This window comes from Hypanus sabinus, chromosome 7 (assembly GCF_030144855.1).
Source record: "Hypanus sabinus isolate sHypSab1 chromosome 7, sHypSab1.hap1, whole genome shotgun sequence".
Lineage (NCBI taxonomy): Eukaryota > Metazoa > Chordata > Chondrichthyes > Myliobatiformes > Dasyatidae > Hypanus > Hypanus sabinus.
In genome coordinates, this window is record NC_082712.1 from 36,006,649 (window position 1) to 36,026,597 (window position 19,949).

Sequence of the window (19,949 nt, forward strand, 5' to 3'; positions counted from 1 at the left end):
TCAGATGGGCATTGCAAACCCAGCAAAACACTGAAGTGTTATTCATTAATTCTTGCAGTGAGATTTCTAAGTACTCAAATCAGTTGCAATAGTTCTCATTGAGATTTTTGTTCCATATACAATGGATAATGGTTAATTGGGCCATCGGTTAAATGAGGCAACCACTTAATTAGGACAACTTTTAAAGAAAAAAAACCGATTGAGAAAATAGCCAGGATTCCCTTTGTTTATTTGGGACACTGTGCCGCTTAATTCAGACATGAGACTGTTGCCGAATGGTTTCTAACTCATGTCACTCGTGAGCACTCGAGTAACCATTATAAATTACACCATGCTTAAAGTGAATAGTTTTTAAATAGCATCGGTTATGTGTGTTTGTGTTCAAAAGTTATTGATCTTGTTACTGATAGTTGGTGAGAAATAAGCAGTAAGACATTTCAGAGCTATTTTGCTCACCACAGTTTCAAGTGGAACAGCTAGTAGTGAGAATGAAACGATTTCACTTTAAGTTAGGAACTACAAATAATTTGAAGGTATCGACAATCATCTTGAATGTTAAAATGAAAACAAAGATTTGGAGCATGTAATCATCGGAAGTATTGTATGAAAGCAGTCCATTATCTGTACTAATAATCTGAGCTGCTTTTTTTCATTTATTAAAGTCAATCAAAAGAAACAGCAGCATAAATTGGATGAATTCTTCCATTGATGACTAGTAAAAAACTAATACAGTTTATTTGTAGTGTAGCCCTCTGGCTCGCCTCAGACTCGCTCAGCTCGTTTCCGTCTAGGGGGAGCCCCGCCAAACTGGGTAATCAGCTGGTGTAGATGCTGTGTGATGTCCCCAACACGCCAAATAACAGACAGCACACCATATGCGATTAAATGATTACACTTTGTAGATCTTACTAGAACTAAGTGATTAATAACAATACAGTATATATGAAGGAAAAGAAAATAAAGAAAAGGAGCCAAAACCTATCAAAGTCCAAACCACTTCATGCACAACCATCGGAGCTCAATTAATGAAGTCTTCTGGCCACCATTCGATCCCCTCAGACCTCCTCGACTCGTGGCTCAGGACCACCCAAAGTGATCAGCCAAGCACCCCCTTTTTTTGTCTGTCTTTGTCTCCTCTCCTCACTGACAATCCTGGCCCCGGATCCCCACTCGGGGTCTGTTCCATCACACAGCTTACAGCATTGCGTCCTCTCTCTCTCACCCCCTTGTGTGGACCCCCCAAAAGCCTGCCAACAATAGTTTACAGACTCAGAAGAGAAAGAATAACATTAATCCCAATTGGTTAACAAATGAATACAATTCTGGTTATCAGTAATTTTAACCCAAACAAAACTGCGAGAAAAGTACTTATCATAACAAAGAAACATTCCTACTTTTAACAAAACAAAGAAGCCATTTTGATTAACATACGCAGTAACAAAAGAACCCCCTTACACAAACCCCCCCCCCACAAAAGAAGCAATCCCCTTACAGTACTGTGAAGGTATTGGTAGTGTTCTAATTTGTTATTTAATTTAAGTACATAAATTGTTACTAAGTTAAATAATAGTTTGTCTTTTTTATACTTTTTAATTATTTCCATGCAATTGAGGCTAATTGGGTCAGCTGCTTAATTGGGCCAAAATATACTGTTCGTGATGTGTACCAGTTAATCGGAATCCACTGTATGTGTTTAATAGTTTTCTTTTGTTTTCAAATAAATTGAAAGTATGTTTTGCAGAGAATGATCATGGGTAGTAGATTATTAAAGCTTTTCATCCAAGCTGTGGGGAATGTATCGCTTGGGTACGGAAATTGTGAAGTAAAGGAAGGTGAGATTTAGCACGGGGCATATATTTACCAAAGTATATAGATTCCAGCTGCAGATGGAGGTTCATTACTTGCCCTCAAATAATTTACCCCACCCCCATTTCATGTTGGTTCATAGAAACATAGAAACACAGCACAATACAGGCCCTTCGGCCCACAAAGCTGTGCCAAACATGTCCCCACCTTAGAAATTACTAGGCTTACCCATAGACCTCTATTTTTCTAAGCTCCATGTACCTATCTAAAAGTCTCTTCAAAGACTTTATCATATCCGCCTCCACCACTGTCGCCTGCAGCCCATTCCACGCACTCACCACTCTCTGAGTAAAAAAACTTACCCCTGACATCTCCTCTGTACCAACTCCCCAGCACCTTAAACTTGTGGCAACCATTTCAGCCCTGGGAAAAAGCCTCTGACTATCCACACGATCAATGCCTCTCATCATCTTATACACCTCTATCAGGTCACCTCTCATCCTCCATCACTCCAAGGACTGTGTGCGCATGGGTGTATAGATATGGTAAACAACCTAGCTATGAACATAGAACCAGAATGATCAGTGGACAAGCATTTGAGTGCTGTTAATTTGTCAACTATTTGATGAAATTAATTCCAAATTAAGCTCATCAATTTATATCAATCTCAACTGTAAATTTGCAATCAGTAAGCAGTTAATGCTGAATTACTCTGACGTGATTCGGTAAATAATTTTTGTCAATTAACCATAAACCAATTGATGTCTTTTCAATTTGTAATTTTCATTGCTGCTAACTGGGGTTTGTCCAAATCAGTTAATTGGTAAAGGAAAGTTCATTAACTCACTGAGAAGTTTGTGGAATTCTGAAGAGAGGTTTGTAGCTAGGATTAAATACACTGGACTACAAAGATTTTGCTTCCTGAATATGTTTGGGTGTATCCTACGGATTTTGGGCTGCTGATCATGAAAATCACCAATAAATTTCTGTATCACACACCATTTTTCTGAAATTGCCTATATTTGTTATTTCAATTCATAATTCAAGTCAGAATAACTGATGCCAAGATTAAGGAATAGACAGAAAATGCTGGAGGAGGGTCAGCAGGCCAGGCAGCATCTACCAGGGGTCGGCAACCTTTACCATTGAAAGAGCCATATGGACCCATTTCCCACAGAAAAGAAAACACTGGGAGCCACAAAACCCGTTTGACATTTAAAATGAAATAACACTGCATACAACGGTTTTTTTTGCCTTTATGCTACGTATAAACAAACTATAATGTGTTGCATTTATGAAATTGATGAACTCCTGCAGAGAAAACGAAATTACATTTCTGCATGCAACAAAAACATTTTGAACTCCGAAAAAAAGACATTGGGTTGAAGGTTACTCCATAGTTAGCCTACCTTGGATCGAAAAATTAAAAGAAATTGCGCACTGGCGGGTGTCAGGCGTTGGCAGTGGTGACGTATATTAATAGCGATAAAAAACACTTTGTAGTGGTGTGCTACAGGCAGCGCTAAAATAACGACACTGCAGTCAAAGATAACTTTATTCGAACTAAACAGCCTTGCTTTAAAGCCTCCCTCAACCCGCCCCCCGTGGGCGCGGATGCTCCAAAAGACACGTACTCACAAACCCCCGTAGGCTATCTCCTTTAGCCGGAATGGTGGCTAATTGTGAGCCGGTTCGGATGTGCCAGGAAATGGGGTCGCCACAACGTTTTATTTAGATTGTACAAGATCACCATAATCTTCAAATTTCGAATTACATTTCAAAAACTAACAAACCACGGGGAGCCGCAGCACAGAGATGAAAGATACGCATGCGGCTCCGGAGCCGCGGGTTGCCGACCCCTGATCTAGGCAAAAGAGTAAACAGTCGACGTTAGGACTGCTGAAGAGCTTCAGCCCTAAACATCAACTGTTCACTATTTTCCACAGATGCTGCCTGGCCTGCTGAATATACTTTGATTTCCAGCATCTGCATATTTCTCTTGTCCAAAATTAAGGAAGGCATTTTTTTGTTGGTCCATAAATCAAAACAGGTCATCAATGACAGGCATCCTCTCGTCACCACAACAGGGAATTGTCCTCACCTATCACCCCACCAGCCTCCGGATCCAGCATATTATCTTCTGAACTTCCGCCACCTTCAACAGGACCCCACCACTAAGGACATCTTTCCCTCTCTATCCCCCTCTGCTTTTCGCAGAGATCATTCCCTCCGCGACTGCCTGGTCCATACGTCCTTCTCCACAGATCTCCCACCTGGCACTTATCCCTGCAAGCGTAAGTGCTACACCTGTCCCTACACCTCAACTCTTACCACCATTCAGGGCCCCAAACAGTCCTTCCAGGTAAGGCAACACTTCTCTTGTGAGTCTGTTGGGGTAATCTATTTCATCCGGTGCTCCCGGTGTGGCCTCCTCTACATTGGCGAGACCCGATGCAGGTTAGGGGACTGCTTCGTAGAGCACTACACTCCGTCCGCCACAACAGACAGGATCTCCCGGTTGCCACTCACTTCAACTCTCCTTCACATTCCCATTTAGTTATGTCCATACATGGCCTCCTCTACTGCCATGATGAGGCCAAACTCCAGTTGGAGGAGCGACATCTCATATACCGTCTGGGTAGTCTCCAGCCCCTTGGTATGAACATCGAATTCTCCAACTTCCAGTAATTCCCTCCCTCTCCCTTCCCGCATCCCACCTTCACTCTGTCTCCTCTTCTAGCTGCCTATCACCTCTCATGACTCTGCCTTCTTCTACTACCCATAATGCTTTTCCCTTAGATTCCTTCTTCACCTCTCCTGCCTATCCCCTCCCTGCTTCCCCTCCCCCACCCTTTGATCTTTCCTCTGATTGGTTTTCCACCCCCTCCCCACCTTCTTTATAGGGCCCCTGCCCCCTCCTTCTTTAGTCCTGACGAAGGGTCGACCCGAAACGTTGACTGCTTCCTTCAACGGATGCTGCCCGACCTGCTGAGTTCATCCAGCTTGTTTGTACGTCTTGATTTGACCACAGCATCTGCAGTGCACTTTGTGTTTACTATTCATTACTCCAATCTGAAGAACTTCTTGTGGTACCAGAGAAAATTGCATGGAAGACATTCAAGGATGTTGTTGAAAACTTCCTTGGAGCACCAAAACACGTGCATCTGGCTGATAACATGCTTCAAGCATACACAAACATGTCACTAAAGATCCATTTTCTGCTTGCCTGTTTAGACTTCTTACTTGCAAATCATGGCGCTGTTAATGACAAGCATGGTGAAATGTTTCACCAGGACATTGCGGTCATGGAGAAACAGTATCAGGGCAACTGGAATCCACCAGTGCCGATTAGTGTTGGACACTTAAGCAAGAAGCATTAGATGCTGAGTAGAAATGAAAATCAATGATAAAACATTTTTAGTTTGGTTGAACAATTGCAAAGTGTCAGCACCATTATGTAATTAAACACGTTTTATTCAATAAAAGTTAATTTCTTGTTTCTCCAAATTTCTACGTGATACAAGTAGTCTGTTGTGTTCAGCTTACAAGTGGTCTATCATAAACAAAGATTCTGAGGAAGCAACACATGTTGACCATTCATCTGTAAGTCGTCTCCACTATTTCTGCTGGGTTTGCAATGCCTGTCTGAATGTGATCTGCATGTTTAGACAGTCTGTCAAACCATGACTTTTATGTACCAAGTAGTGGAGTGGTGTGGGAGCAACAACCTGGCACTCAACGTCAGTAAGACGAAAGAACTGATTGTGAACTTCAGGAAGGGTAAGATGAAGGAATACATGCCAATCCTCCTAGAGGGATCAGAAGTGGAGATAATGAGCAGTTTCAAGTATGTGGGTGTCAAGATCTCTGAGGACTTAACCTGGTCCCGACATATCGATACAGCTATAAAGAAGGCAAGGCAGCGACTATACTTAATTAGGAATTTGAAGAGATTTGGTATGTCAACAAAAACACTCAAAACTTATATAGATGTACTATTGAGAGCATGCTGATGGACTGCAACACTGTCTGGTATGCGGGGGGGGGGGGGGGGGGCGGTGGGTTACTGCACAGGACCGAAAGAAGCTGCAGAGGGTCGTAAATTTAGTCGACTTCATCTTGGGTACTAGCCTACAAAGTACCCATGACACCTTCAAAGGGTGGTGTATCAGAAAGGCAGCGTTCATTATTAAGGATGCCCAGCACCTAGAACATGCCACTTTTCTCATTGTCACCACTAGGTAGGGGGTACAGAAGCCTGTGGGGACATGCTCAGTGATTCAGGAACAGCTTCTTTCCCTCTGCCATCAGATTCCTAAATGGACAGTGAACACTACCTCACTTTTTTAATGTGTATTATTTCTGTTTCTGCATGATTTTTAATTTATTCAATATATATATATATACAGTAATTGATTCATTTATTTTTACTTTTTTTCCTATATTATGTATTGCATTGTACTGCTGCTGCTAAGTTAATAAATTTCATGGCACATGCCGATGATAATAAATCTGATTCTAAATTCTGATTCTTGGTTACTGTTTATAAGACATTGAATCATTACGCAGTGCATTGAGCTAGAAAAGATGAGATATTAACAATGTAGAATAAAGAGTAAAAGCAACCAAAAAAAGCAGTGCAGGTATATGATAAGGTGCATGATCATGTACATGGGTACATCTTACTGTTGTACAAGAGTTCTATTTGAGAGTCTGATAATAGTGAGATAGAAGCTGTCCTTGAACATGGTACTGCATGATTACAGCTGTTTGTATCTTCTGCCTTATGAGTGAGGAGAGAAGGGAGAATGTTCAAGATAATGCTGAGTGCTTTACTGAGGCAGCAAGAGGTATAGACCAAGTCCATAGGGGAGGCTGTTTCCTATATTGTGTTAAGCTGTGTCTACAACACTGTAGGTTCCTTGTGGTCAAGTGTAGAGCAGTAGCTGTACCAAGCCGTTATGCATCCAGTCAGAATGCTTTCTATAGTGCATCGATTAAGATATAAGTTGGTAAGAGTCAATAGTGGGTGGCCTGATGAATTTTTTTTAGCTTCTTGAGGAAGTGGTGGTGTTGATGAACTTTTTTAGCCATGACATTAACGTGATTTGGAGCTGGACAGGTTGTCGATGACGTTCACTCATAGGGGATCGAAGCTCTCAACCTCAACACTTGATGCTTTAGATGCAAGTGCACTGCCCTCCTTTCTCAAATCAGTGACTAGTTCTTTTGTTGACGTTGACCAAAAGGCTGTTGTCATGCACCATGTCACAAATCTCTCTGCCTCCTTCCTTTACTATGACTCATTGTTATTTGAGATGCAACCCATCACAGTGGTATCACCTGCAAACCTGTCGCTGGAGTTGCAGCAGAACTTTGCCATGTAGTCGTGTGCACGGGGTGTGGAGTAAGGGGCTGAGAACTCAACCTTGTGGAGCACCAGTATTTAGAATAACCATGGCAGAAGTATGGCTGCCTACCTTTACTGATTATAAGCCACATTTTTCTGTTGGTCAGAATGTAAACATTTTAGCATTTTGGGCAGTTGAAAGCAATATGACAACAAAACAGTGAAATTTGAAAAAACTAAGCAGCTCATATTTAAATTAGGAGTGGAGTTAAGTGAGTGAAGCTGTGAAGATATAAAATGAGGACAATGTTGTGCAGAAAAAAATTGATGGTGATGAAAATGAGGCATTTGGGAGGCCAACATGCACATGGGTCTGCAGTGGTTTTGGACTTAGCTACCAAATTGGGGAGGGGGAAAAGATTTGAAGAAATCTGTGAGCTTCTTAGTGTGATGTAACTGAGATGCTCTGTTGTTCTGTTAAACAAACAAAAAAAAATCAATGGGGATGTAAAGCTATAATGACCTTGCTGTGAATCTGTGTTCAAAAAGCATCACATTGTTTAGGTTTTCTCTTGTCATTTTCAATGTGGTTTTCTGGCTTCTTGTTTACATAATTGAAATGGCATCTGGGATCTGTAATTCTAGTTAAATTTTGGTTTTTACACCACTGGTTTGTTGGATTATAGAAGCAACTGTGGCGCCAAGAACCATAGCCTACCATTTAATGTAAAATGGAATGAGACATTAAATCTGGAATTACCTTTTATTTAACCATATAGTATCCTATTACTATCTGTCCATAGGAATCAGCTGTGCCCGAAAAGTTGTTCAAAGCTTCTGTGTCTTTGTGTTAACTTAAACAAAAGCCATCCTCAAATTTAAGTGGATTATCATGCCTTTTCGACACAATGTAATTAATGTAGAAAAATAAATCTGGCTTTGTAATGGAGACTATAATTCATGTTACAGATGATTGCCAAAGGAAAAAATGCTTCGGAGTTATTTCCTGCTGTGGTGAAGAATGTGGCCAGTAAAAACATTGAGGTATGTTCCATTTACTGTATAAATGCTTTTTGTTTTCTTTTCCAGTGATTTTTGTGAATAGACTGAATAACTCAACACATGTAAATGGGTGTAATGTCAATGCCTTATCGTGAACTTTCAATGCAAAGAAAATATCCTTTATTAAAATTTGTTCCATCAAAAGTCACACCTTATGCTTTATTTCTATTTAAATAAACATTGTGGGTTCAATCTTTTCATCCTCTCTTTGGTTAGTAATAGAAATCTCATTTTGTTGAATCAATTTTTATCTTCTGCAAAGTGTGATTGTAGTTGAAATTATGTAGATTCTTGTTTGAGTATGTGATATTCAGTCATAAGATTAGGGTTTTCATAGAATAGAAGATGATGCAAAAATAACACATTAATGAATCACCAGTATACAGTTTTTTAAAAATCGAAGATTTGAGCAGAATGTCACGGAGTTTGCTGCACTAGAATTGATGGATTAATTAAATTGCTTGCTTAGTACGGTCTGCCCGAGTTCTTAAAGCTGAACACAGTAGTATTATGATTAACATCACATCAGGAAGCATAACAGCATGGAGTGAAATAACACTTAGTCTAGGAGCATAGTCACGTCATCCTGCATGTTCCTGTTTCTGGTCACACATTGTTTTTTTGAGAAAGGCAGCTATTGCTGCAGATTTGCAGTTAGATTATATGGGTCTCTCATGGCTAACATTGATTTTATCTAATCTAAACCTGGGCAAGAGCAAATTGACTGTTTTGCAACCTTCAGTGATTTAATATTGGTAGCTGTGCAAAAAAAAAACATGGTGAAGAATTTTGAAAATCTTTCCTTCAAAAATCATAAATTTTAGAAATTAAAATTAGTATTTTAATTACTAAACAACTTGATGCTGTCACTGTGGGCTGGAAGCAAATATCAAATTATTAAATGGAAGCAATGTAACAAAAACTTGTAGCTTCCATTAGATCAATTTAGTTCGCTTACTAGTGAAATCAATTTTATTTCAACTGCATTTTACAAAATTTTTCATATCATTTTTAAAATTTGTTCTATTCTTTGTTTTTTTTTTAAAAAAACCATTGATGTCTTAACTTCTGCCAACCACTGGCTTCAGAGATAATGAGTGGAAGTTATCAGAGTTTATATGATTTGACTAATTTTTAAATATTTTATTGAGGTACATAATGGATTAAGCACGGTGCCCTCCTATTCCTGATTTAACTCTAGCCTAATCACGGGACAATTTACAATGACCAATTAACCTAGGTCTTAGGTAGGTCTTTGGACTGTGGGAGGAATCCGGAACACCTGGAGGAAACCCACGAGGTCACCGGGAGAACTGACAAGCTCCTGCAGATAGACACTGTAAAGCGTCGTGCAAACCTCTGTGCTACCACTGACTTCTTCAGCTTGGTGCTGTTACTCCAGATAGCAAGAAGACCCTTCACTTTCAGGATCTGAACTGTAGCTTTAGTCTCTTCCACTTTGGATTTTTGTAACTGTTGGGCCAGATTGTCCTGTACCAGGCCTGCTGCCTGGACTTGCCATCCACGTGTCTAGATATGGCCCACTGGAGAGCTGCGTTCTTCACACTAGACAGGCATTTGGCAAGGTGGAGTGGGCTCTGATGAGTGAGTCAGTTCTGCTTCTTCTATCACCAGGCACTGTGTTCAAATATTTCTAACAATCAGAACCATTTAGGCTGTTTGAATGCTAAGGTACTTGCTTGAATTTACCATATCAATAAACCTCGTTCAAGTGTTCTGATTAGCATGAATTGTTAAGATTTTTACCTGAAAGCTTTTCCTGGTGTAAAGCAGTATCCAGTGTGCCCCTGTGCCATCTCCAGGAATTCGCTTGTGGTGACTGTGAGTTCTCCTGGGTAGGAAGTGGTGACAAGCAGGCTGCAAAATCGGGGTCTTCAGCATTCCCAAAGTTTGACTGGAACAGCTAGCTGCCAGTGCAGCTTGATTGCTGGAAGTGCAGTCTGAATGATGGAGAATTGAGCTGAACCTCATGAATTTGGGAGTAATTGACATGTAGATGGAAAGGATGGAATTAGAAAGGATCTGGGTTCAGGATCAAGCCCACCGTGGGGCTGAAACCATTTTACAGCAGCCATATTAAGCTGTCATTGGAGAAAAGCTATTGAGGAAGGGTGGTACGGTCGTGGCAGTATCAATGTTGAGAAAGTCACGATTTTCCTCCAACAATGCTACCTTCCCCCTTCAAAGTCTTCCCACTTCAGCTTGTAATCTTTCTCCACCCAGTTGCTGTGACAACAGTGAGAGTTCTAGGTCAAAGTCCATTTCTCCATTCTGGTTTAAGCTTCTGCTTGAAGAGGGTAGGCCATTTTAAAGCACATGTATATTTCTCAAATGGATTTTAAAGTGAATAATACCATTCACATTCAGTTAATGAGTACTTAATTTCACTGATCTGCACCAGAAGAAGTTGTATAACTAATAGAAACAGAAATTTCTGAAAACTCCCAGCAGGTCAGTAAGCATCCAAATAAAGAGAACCAAAATCAATATTTCAGGTTGACGAGCTTTCATTGGGTCAAGCTGTCCTTCAGTAAAATTTTGGGTAGAACATGGAACTGTCCACCACAGGAACAAGCCCTTCAGCTGCACTAATTCAATTAGTAATCAAAGGCCCAACTGTACTAATTCCTCTGTCTACACAATGCCCATATCCTTCCATTTCCTACACATTCCTGTGCCTGTCTACAAACCTCCTGATTGTCTATCATATTTGCATCCATCACCAGCAGCACATTGCACGCACCCATCACTCAGTGTTTAAACCTTGCCCCACACTTCTTCTTTGAACTTATCCCCTTTCATCTAACATATGTGCCCTCTGGTTAGTTCTGATCTTTGACAAAAGACATTCATTTTGTTTCCCTTTTTGGAGATGCTGCATTTTCTGTTTTTATTTTGGATTTCTAGCACCTTAAGCTTTTGATTTGTAACTATTGTATAATATTTGCTCTTAATGTCATTATGATGATTGTCACAAATTTGATCTTTCCTGAAATGCCCTTCATATGGTATATGTCAAAACATATTTAGTTTCTTTTCTCCTTTTACAGTTGAAGAAATTGGTATATGTTTACCTTGTGCGTTATGCGGAGGAGCAACAAGATTTGGCCTTGTTATCAATAAGTACATTTCAGCGTGCGTTGAAGGTTAGTGTTGCCAAAGGGTTGGCACAGTGTTTGTGGAAAATTGATTCAAATTAAACTTAACCAAGTAATTTGGATTTTGGATGCAATGCTTCTTTGCTAATTAGGTTTATGGTGTCATTAGTTCATTTTTGTGTACCTTTTCTGAATTCAGTTATTTATTACTTTTGTTCAAAATATTACAAAATCTTTCTCCTTCCATTCAAATACTACTCACCACATTTTGCAAAGAATTCTACTTGTGGATCCAAGTCATATTCCACATGCATTCCTGGGGCTTCCCTTAATTTTTAATGTTGAATGCCTTTATTTGGAAGACATTGTACATAGTACATAATGGGAACATGCATGATTTTGGAATCTGAAGTTTTAAATTTGAAAGGAGCACTTTGAATTTCCCTTATAACTGTATTTAAAATGGCTTTGAAGTTTAAAGTGTTCATGCTCTGACATCCCAGTCAGTTTTTAATTGAGATTCTGCAATTGCTGTCCAATTTCCTTGGTTAAATATGGTGTCATCAACTTCATGAATGTTGCCATTTAATATACCCTTTTGTAAGCATGATTGAGCTTAACTATGCTAAACTGATGGGATAGGATGTTTTGACCCAAGTTACTGTCTCAAACATATGGAATTCCAGTGGAAGTATTGGGCTCCGCATGGAATCCAAGGGCAGAATCTGCTTTTGGGAACTGGTTTGACCTGTGTGAGATTAGGTAATTTCATCATTTGAATGGCATTTCTTCAGCTGTGAGCAAGTTAAGAATGAGGTGAATTGTAAGTTTAAATGGTTGTTTCATTCTTAATTTTTTCAGGGAATTTTCTTTTTATGGCTCTTTAATCCTGATAGTAAGAAACATTGAGAGTTTTTAGTAGCTTTGATACTGTATATGGCTTTTGTCTTGACAAAGGGTTTCGGCGAATTTTTTTATGAGGGACTTGGCCCTGGTCTATTTCAAAATCAACTTCATTGTCATATGCACAGGTGCAAAGAAAAACTTAATTGTGGCAGCCTCACAGGCACATAGAAGATAAGCAGCATTCACAAGAAAAACATAAATTATCACAATTTACAAGAAAACACAACTGAAACAAAAAACAAGTCCTTTTTAGTGCAAAGTGCCATTTGGGGATTTTGTGCTAAACATGGACTTGCTACTTGGCTCTAGGATTGTCTTGGAGAACAGGATTCATCACATAGTTGTAGCCTGAGTGGGTGTAAGTGCTGGATCCAGGCCATTGTGAAAAGTCTCACTGTTGCTTCTGAGATGAAAGTAGAAAGTAATTCATCAAGGTAGATGCCAAAAAAATTGTTGTCATCAGTGAAACTTTAAAAGAAGCAATTTAGATAGGGACAGGAGTTCCATTGTTCCACTAAGTTAGTTTATTGTTTGTTCTAATTTATCCTAGGACCCTAATCAGTTGATTCGGGCAAGTGCTTTGCGAGTCCTGTCCAGTATCAGAGTATCAATCATTGTTCCAATAATGATGCTGTCTATTAAGGAAGCTGCCAGTGACCTGTCTCCATATGTCCGGAAAACTGCTGCCCATGCTATTCAGAAACTTTACAGGTAAGTGTTAAGTTTTTAAATTGTAATTGAATTCTAGTTTCTAACATTCGAATGTTGTAAAATGCATGGTCATACACTTTGGTAAAAGAAATAAATGTGCAGACTATTTTCTAAACAGTGAGAAAATCCGGAAATCTGAGATGCAAAGGGACTTGGGAGTCTTTGTGCAGAACACACTGAAGGTCATCTTGCAGGTTGGGTTGGTGGTGTGGAAGGTAAATGTAATGTTAGCATTTATTTCAAGAGGTCTAGAATACAAGAGCAAGGATGTGATGCTGAGACTTTATAAGGCATTGGTGAGGCCTCATCTTGAGTATTGTAAACAGTTTTTTGGGCTCCTTATCTGAGAAAAGATTTGCTAGCATTGGAGAGGGTTCAGATGAGGTTTGCAAGAATGATTCCAGGAATGAAAGGGTTATCGTACAAGGAGTGGTTGATAGCTATGGGTCTGTACTCACTGGAATTTACAAGAATTGGTTTGGGGGGGGGGGGGGTGGTGAATCTCATTGAAACCTAACAAATGTTGAAAGGCTTAGATAGAGTAGATTTGGAAAGGATGTTTCCTGTGAATGGGGAGTCAAGGACACAGCCTCAAGATAGATGGGTGTCCATTTTAAACAGATGCTGAGAAATGTCTTTAGCCTGAGGGTGGTGAATCTGGAATTTGTTACCGTAAGCAGCTGTGGAGGCTGTGTATTTAAGACAGCTTGATGGGTTCTTGATTGGACAGGGCATCAAAGGTTATGGGGAGAAGGCCGGGGAGCAGGGCTGAGGAGGGGGAAAAAGGATCAGCATGATTGGATGGTAGAGCAACTTGATAGGCCAAATGGCCTAATTCTGCTCCTACAGTGGCATGCAAAAGTTTGGGCACCCCAGTCAAAATTTCTGTTATTGTGAATAGCAAAGCGAGTAAAAGATGACCTAATTTCCAAAAGGCATAAAGTTAAAGATGACACATTTCTTTAATATTTTAAGCAAGATTACTTTTTTATGTCCATCTTTTACAGTTTCAGAATAACAAAAAAGGAAAAAGGTCCGAAGTAAAAGTTTGGGCACCCTGCATGGTCAGTACTTAGTAACACCCCCTTTGGCAAGTATCACAGCTTGTAAACGCTTTCTGTAGCCAGCTGAGTCTTTCAGTTTTGCCCATTCTTCCTAGCAGAAGGCTTCTAGTTCTGTGAGATTCTTGGGCAGTCTTGCGTGCACTGCTCTTTTGAGGTCTATCTACATATTTTCGATGATGTTTAGGTTGGGGGACTGTAAGGACCATGGCAAAAACTTCAGCTTGCGCCTCTTAAGATAGACCACTGTGGGTTTAGGATCATTATCCTGTTGTAAAAGCCATCCTCTTTTCATCTTCAGCTTTTTTTTTACAGACAGTGTGAAGTTTGCTTCCAGAATTTTCTGGTATTTAATTGAATTCATTCTTCCCTCTACCAGTGAAATGTTCCCCGTGCCACTAGCTGCTACACAAGCCCAAAGCATGATCGATTCACCCCCGTACTTAACAGTTGGAGGGGTGTACTTTTCATGAAATTCTGCACCCTTTTTTCTCCAAAGCACAATACCTTTGCTCATTGTGGCCAAAAATTTCTAGTTTAATTTCATCAGTCTACAGGACTTGTTTCCAAAATGCACCAGGCTTGTTTAGATGTTCCTTTGCAAACTTCTGATGCTGAATTTTGTGATGAGGACGCAGGAAAGGTTTTCTTCTGATGACTCTTCCATGAAGGTCATATTTGTGCAGGTGTCGCTGCACAGTCGAACAGTGCACCACCACTCCAGAGTCTGCTAAATCTTCCTGAAGGTCTTCTGCAGTCAGACAGGGGTTTTGATTTGCCTTATTAGCAATCCTACGAGCAGTTCTCTTGGAAAGTTTTCTTGGTCTTCCAGACCTCAACTTGACCTCCACTGTTCCTGTTAAATGCCATTTTTAAATTACATTACGAACTGAGGAAACGGCTACCCTAAAACGCTTTGCTATCTTCTTATAGCCTTCTGCTGCTTTGTGGGCATCATTTATTTGAATTTTCAGAGTGCTAGGCAGCTGCTTAGAGGAGCCTATGGCTGCTGATTGTTGGGACAAGGTTTGAGGAGTCAGGGTATTTATAAAGCTTTGAAATTTGCATCATCTGGCCTTTCCTAATGATGACTGTGAACAAGCCATAGCCTTAACAAGCTAATTAAGGTCTGAGACCTTGGTAAAAGTTATCTGAGAGCTCAAATCTCTTGGGGTGCCCAAACTTTTGCATGGTGCTCCTTTCCTTTTTTCACTGTAAAATCGTACAAAACAAAATTAATACACGAATCTTGCTTAAAATGTTGAAAATACTGTTTCATCTTTAACTTTATGACTTTTGGAGATCAGTTCATTTTCTACTCACTTAACTATTCACAGTGAAAAATTTTGACCAGGGTGCCCAAACATTTGCAGGCCACTGTATGTCTTATGGTCAGATGATGATTGGTAATTTCAAGATTCAGGGGTGGTGGAATATTCTGATACTTGTCAGAAAGTGGACAAAAATAGTTATCTGAAACAAAGAAAGTAGTGAATTGTTTTATGAAAGTCCAAACTATAATCCTCCATGAGACATCGGGTGGCATAATGTTCCTTGAGTTAGGGTGAGGACACATGCCAATCTTTGTTTTTGGTTAATAAAATAAAATAAAATAAGTGACACAAGAGGTACTGCAGATGCTGGAAATCTGGAGCAGTACACACACCATGTGCTGGAGGAGCTCAGCAGGTCGGGCAGCATCTATGGATGGGAATAAACAGTTGCTGTTTCGGGCTGAGACCTTTCATCAGGATTGGAAAGGAAGGGAGCAGAAGTCAGAATAAGAATGTGAGGGGAAGGGAGGACAAAGTACAAGGTGATAGATAAATCCGGAAGAGGAGTTGAAATAAAGAGCTGGGAATTAATATACGTGAACTACTTTGTAGGTCAACCAGTATCTAATATGTCTGTAGTTTGAATTCAATACCGAATATGAGCAGGTGAAAAGTTCCAATTGATATCCTTTTCAATTTTGATACACTTTAAATTTTATGTGCTAATTTTGCATTGCTGGAGTAATTTTACAGAATACATCACACTGTATAGTTGTTGTGGTCAGTAGAATTGATAACACATTCTAATGTCTCACTACTTGGTTGCCATTGGCTTACCTATAAAACATTTGTGCAAATTTTGTGCTAGTGTTTTTTGTAGCTAAATCTTTGGACCTGTGTGCAGGAATTTGTGTGAACTGTCAACTGCAGAGTTAGGGTTATCGTAATGTTCCTCAGATTACAAAAATCGGTAGTTTATTTACTTTGAAGATTCTTTATATTTCCAGACAAGTTCTGGAGCAGTGTAATAGAATTTGGTAATGTATTTATCCAGAAAAAGCATTTCTGATTATGTTAGTTTTCAATCTCCATTTATCAATTATTAGTAAAGTTTTGGTTAGGCTTCTGTTTATAATGGTAGTTTCCTAGAAGGCTATTAAGAAATTATTATGGAGAATCTGGTCTTCCCTTTCAGTATTCCATTTGCAGTTCACCAGTGTTAACTCTTGCTGTTCTGTATACACAGTTACTTTTCCTACTTGTTACTGAAACGTGTTGCATCCAATATCCTGTAGTTGCTGAATAAAACAAAACCTTTGATTAAGTTCACATTTTAAAAACTAAATAATCTAATCAATTAGGGAAATCTTGCCTGGCTTACTTTTTGTGCCCTAAGTGATCTAGTACAGATTCATTGTGGGAATGTTGGAAGACTCCAGTGAGATGTAATAATCCCTGAGCGGCCAGAATGCTTTAGACAAGCCTTTGAAAGAAGGCAAAGATCAGCATGTGCCCTCCCCAAATTGAGATGGAACTTATTAATCTTTAACATTAATAAACATTTCAAATCTATTAACATTCATGTAACTGTAGGGAAATATTTAATTAACCACAAAAATAATTAAATTAAAATACTTGCTTTTGAAAACTCACTTGCCTATGTAAATTGCCAGGCTATCAATTCCTATTCATAGGAATGTTAATGTTTATGTACTTTATGATTTTAATGTATGAAATGGTGTGTACACAATTTCACCCCCGCCCCAAAATTATACTAGGTATTCTCAACAAGGTCAGGTACTTTGTGGAGTCCAAAACCAGGGTGCCATGAGAGATGGAGCAGCAGATGTTGGACAGTGAGTTTTGGGTCTGAACACGAATAAGTCTGCAATACTAATTGATCCCTTCAGAAAGATCAGCTGCGGCCAAGAATATTTCGCCAGTTGTGTTAAAGTTCACTACACTAGTCAAAGTTAAAATCTGGACATTTTCTATAACTAATTATTTTTGTTCTTACCCACAGTCTAGATCCAGAGCAGAAGGAGCCTTTAGTGGAGGTCATTGAACAGCTACTGAAAGACAAAAGTACGGTGAGTGATGGCCACCTACATTGCCCAGTTATTTCAGGGTTGAGAGTTGTGGAATATTTATGTCCAATTTAGATGGAGGTTACAAACTATTTCACTGTCAATATTCTTAAAATCTTTAGATTAGCTTTATGTGTCATATTTGCATTGAAATATCAAAGCATAGATTTGCATTGTTTATGTCAAATCTAATTGGTGAGGATACGCTGGGCAGCCCACAAATGTCACATTGATTCTGGCACCAACATGGCATGCCCTCAACTCAGTGACCCTAACCGTACGGCTTTGGAGTGTGGAAGGAATTTGGAGTACCCAGAATGGTCACAGAGAGAAACTACAAGCTCCTGTTAGCTCTTGGGCTGTTTCCCCTGGAGTTCAGGAGGGCGAGGGGGGATCTCATAGAAACATTCTGAATCTTAAAAAGCCTGAACAGGTTAGATATGGCAAAGTTATTTCCCATGGTAGGGCAGTCCAGGATAAGAGGGCACTATTTCAGCACTGAAGGACGTCCATTTAGAACAGAGATGCAGAGAAATTACTTTAGTCAGGGGGTGGTAAATCTGTGGAATTTGTTGCCATGAGCAGCTGTGGAGGCCAAGTCATTGGGTGTATTTAAGGCAGAGATAGATATGTTCTTGATTAGCCAGAACATCAAAGGGTGCGGGGTGAAGGCAGGGGAGTGAGGATGACTGGAAGAATTGGATCAGTTCATGATTCAATGATGGAGCAGACTCAATGGGCTGAATGGCCTACTTCTGCTTCTATATCTAATGGTCTTACAGAGAGCAGCGGAATTGAACCCGGCTTGCTGGTGTTGTAATAAGGTTACACTAACCAGTATACTACAGTACTGCCCTTCAGGGTTCAAGGTTTGCAGCTGTACCCATTTGATCACAGTGCAGTGATCATAGTTATCCTGGGTATATACGCTCAGGTGTACTGATAACTGGACATCAATAACAAAGTTAAAGGTCGGCAACTTCTTACAGGTTATAGACCTGTAAAACTTAAGTAGAATTATTTGTTATTGATATAATTGAGGCAATATTAAACAATAAAACTGTATTTTATAACCAGTCTTCCAAAGTTCAGTTTGAAAATAATGATGCTAGTTTTGCTGTATTTAAAAATACAGATGCACTATTGCACGCACATTTTTATTAAAGTTTTTTCTTCTGATTTTAATTTAATACTTCTTGATGCATGTCTGTCATAATTAATAAAATTGAGCAGATATGTTGTAATCTGTACTATAAAATACCAGTTATTTCATTGTCAAATAAAAAAGGGATGGAAGGTATTAGTTTTTAATAGTTATTTCCCAGTAGTACCCTGAGCATACCTGTAGGAGGAGACATTATTCTACAATTGTACTTTTTATTTTTGCTTTCGTGCTCTGGAAGTAAAGTACTTTATAGGAAGCTGGAGATATCTGAAATTCTCAGTTGTTGGTTTTACAGTCTTTTATGTCACCAAGCCACTGTACATTTAGTTTCCATGCTCAGTGTCTGTTTGAAGGACATGGATGATTTACTTTCATTTCCATGGTGAAACTGGTATTGTTGCAAGAAGGTAATTTGTTTTGTCACTTTTTCATTTTCCCTGTCTCCTTATGGGCAAGAATCTAGTTGACAGTTATGGCATGAGTCCTGGTAGTGTTTTGGTCTCTTGCCCAACTCTGACTTTTTCCTTTCAATAAAGTCAAACATTTTAATTCTGATTCCTGCTTCAACATGTCAGTCCATGGCCTCCTCTTGTGCCATGATGAGATCACCCTCTGGGTGGAAGAGTCTTGTATTCCGTTTGGGTCGCCTCCAACCTAATGGCATGAATATTAGTTTCTCCTTCTGGTTTAAAAAAGAATTACCTCCTCCTCCCTTCTTCTATTTCCCCACACTGGCCTCTTTTTACTTGCCTTTCACCTCCCCTGGGTTGTTGCCTCCTTCCCTTTTTCCTATGGCCCACGCTCCTCTCCTATCAGATTCCTTCCTCTCCAGCCCTTTGCCATTCCTACCCACCTAGCTTCACCTATTACCTTCTAGCTATCCTCTTTCTGCTTCCCCTACCTTCTTGTTCTGACATCCTTTTGTTCTTCTTTCTTTCCAGTCCTGAAGAAGGATCTAGGCTCAAAACGTTCACTGTTTATTCGTTTCCATAGATGTTGCTTTGCTGAGTTCCTCCAACATTTTGTGTGTGTTTATTTCCTCCTTCCTCCCTCTAAAGCCCTCCATATCTGTAGGGGGGGCCAAAAACAAGTATAATGCTTCAGCTGGTTTTTACATTATTTGCTTTAGGCTCCTACATGAGCTTGATTTTCCAGCAGGTCATCATTAGATTTCTAAAATGTGTGGGTTTTAGTGGAACAGATTTTCGTCATAATACCTATGGTTTATGTCATACAGGCACTCTGTTACTGTAGTGGTAATATTGACAAGCTGTGAATTTTCTCTTTACTTAGAAGTAACTAAAGGTTTATTGACTATGTGGTAGTCCGAAGAAATACTTCTGTTTTCTACCTTTTTGGATATAATTCAATCAAATGATTTAAAAATGCAATTTACCAATTTCTTTGT

General features: G+C 39.6%; 1 protein-coding gene across 2 annotated transcripts in view; it reads left to right on the forward strand.

The window, feature by feature from the left end:
* Positions 1–19,949, forward strand: part of ap3b1a (adaptor related protein complex 3 subunit beta 1a) — a 251,519-nt gene that overhangs the window by 32,266 nt on the left and 199,304 nt on the right. For both annotated transcript variants that reach the window (XM_059974482.1, XM_059974483.1), the window contains exons 3-6: positions 8,126–8,200; positions 11,290–11,385; positions 12,794–12,954; positions 17,313–17,379. In XM_059974482.1, the coding sequence (XP_059830465.1) occupies positions 8,126–8,200; positions 11,290–11,385; positions 12,794–12,954; positions 17,313–17,379 (399 nt within the window). The remainder of the gene's footprint in view (positions 1–8,125; positions 8,201–11,289; positions 11,386–12,793; positions 12,955–17,312; positions 17,380–19,949) is intronic.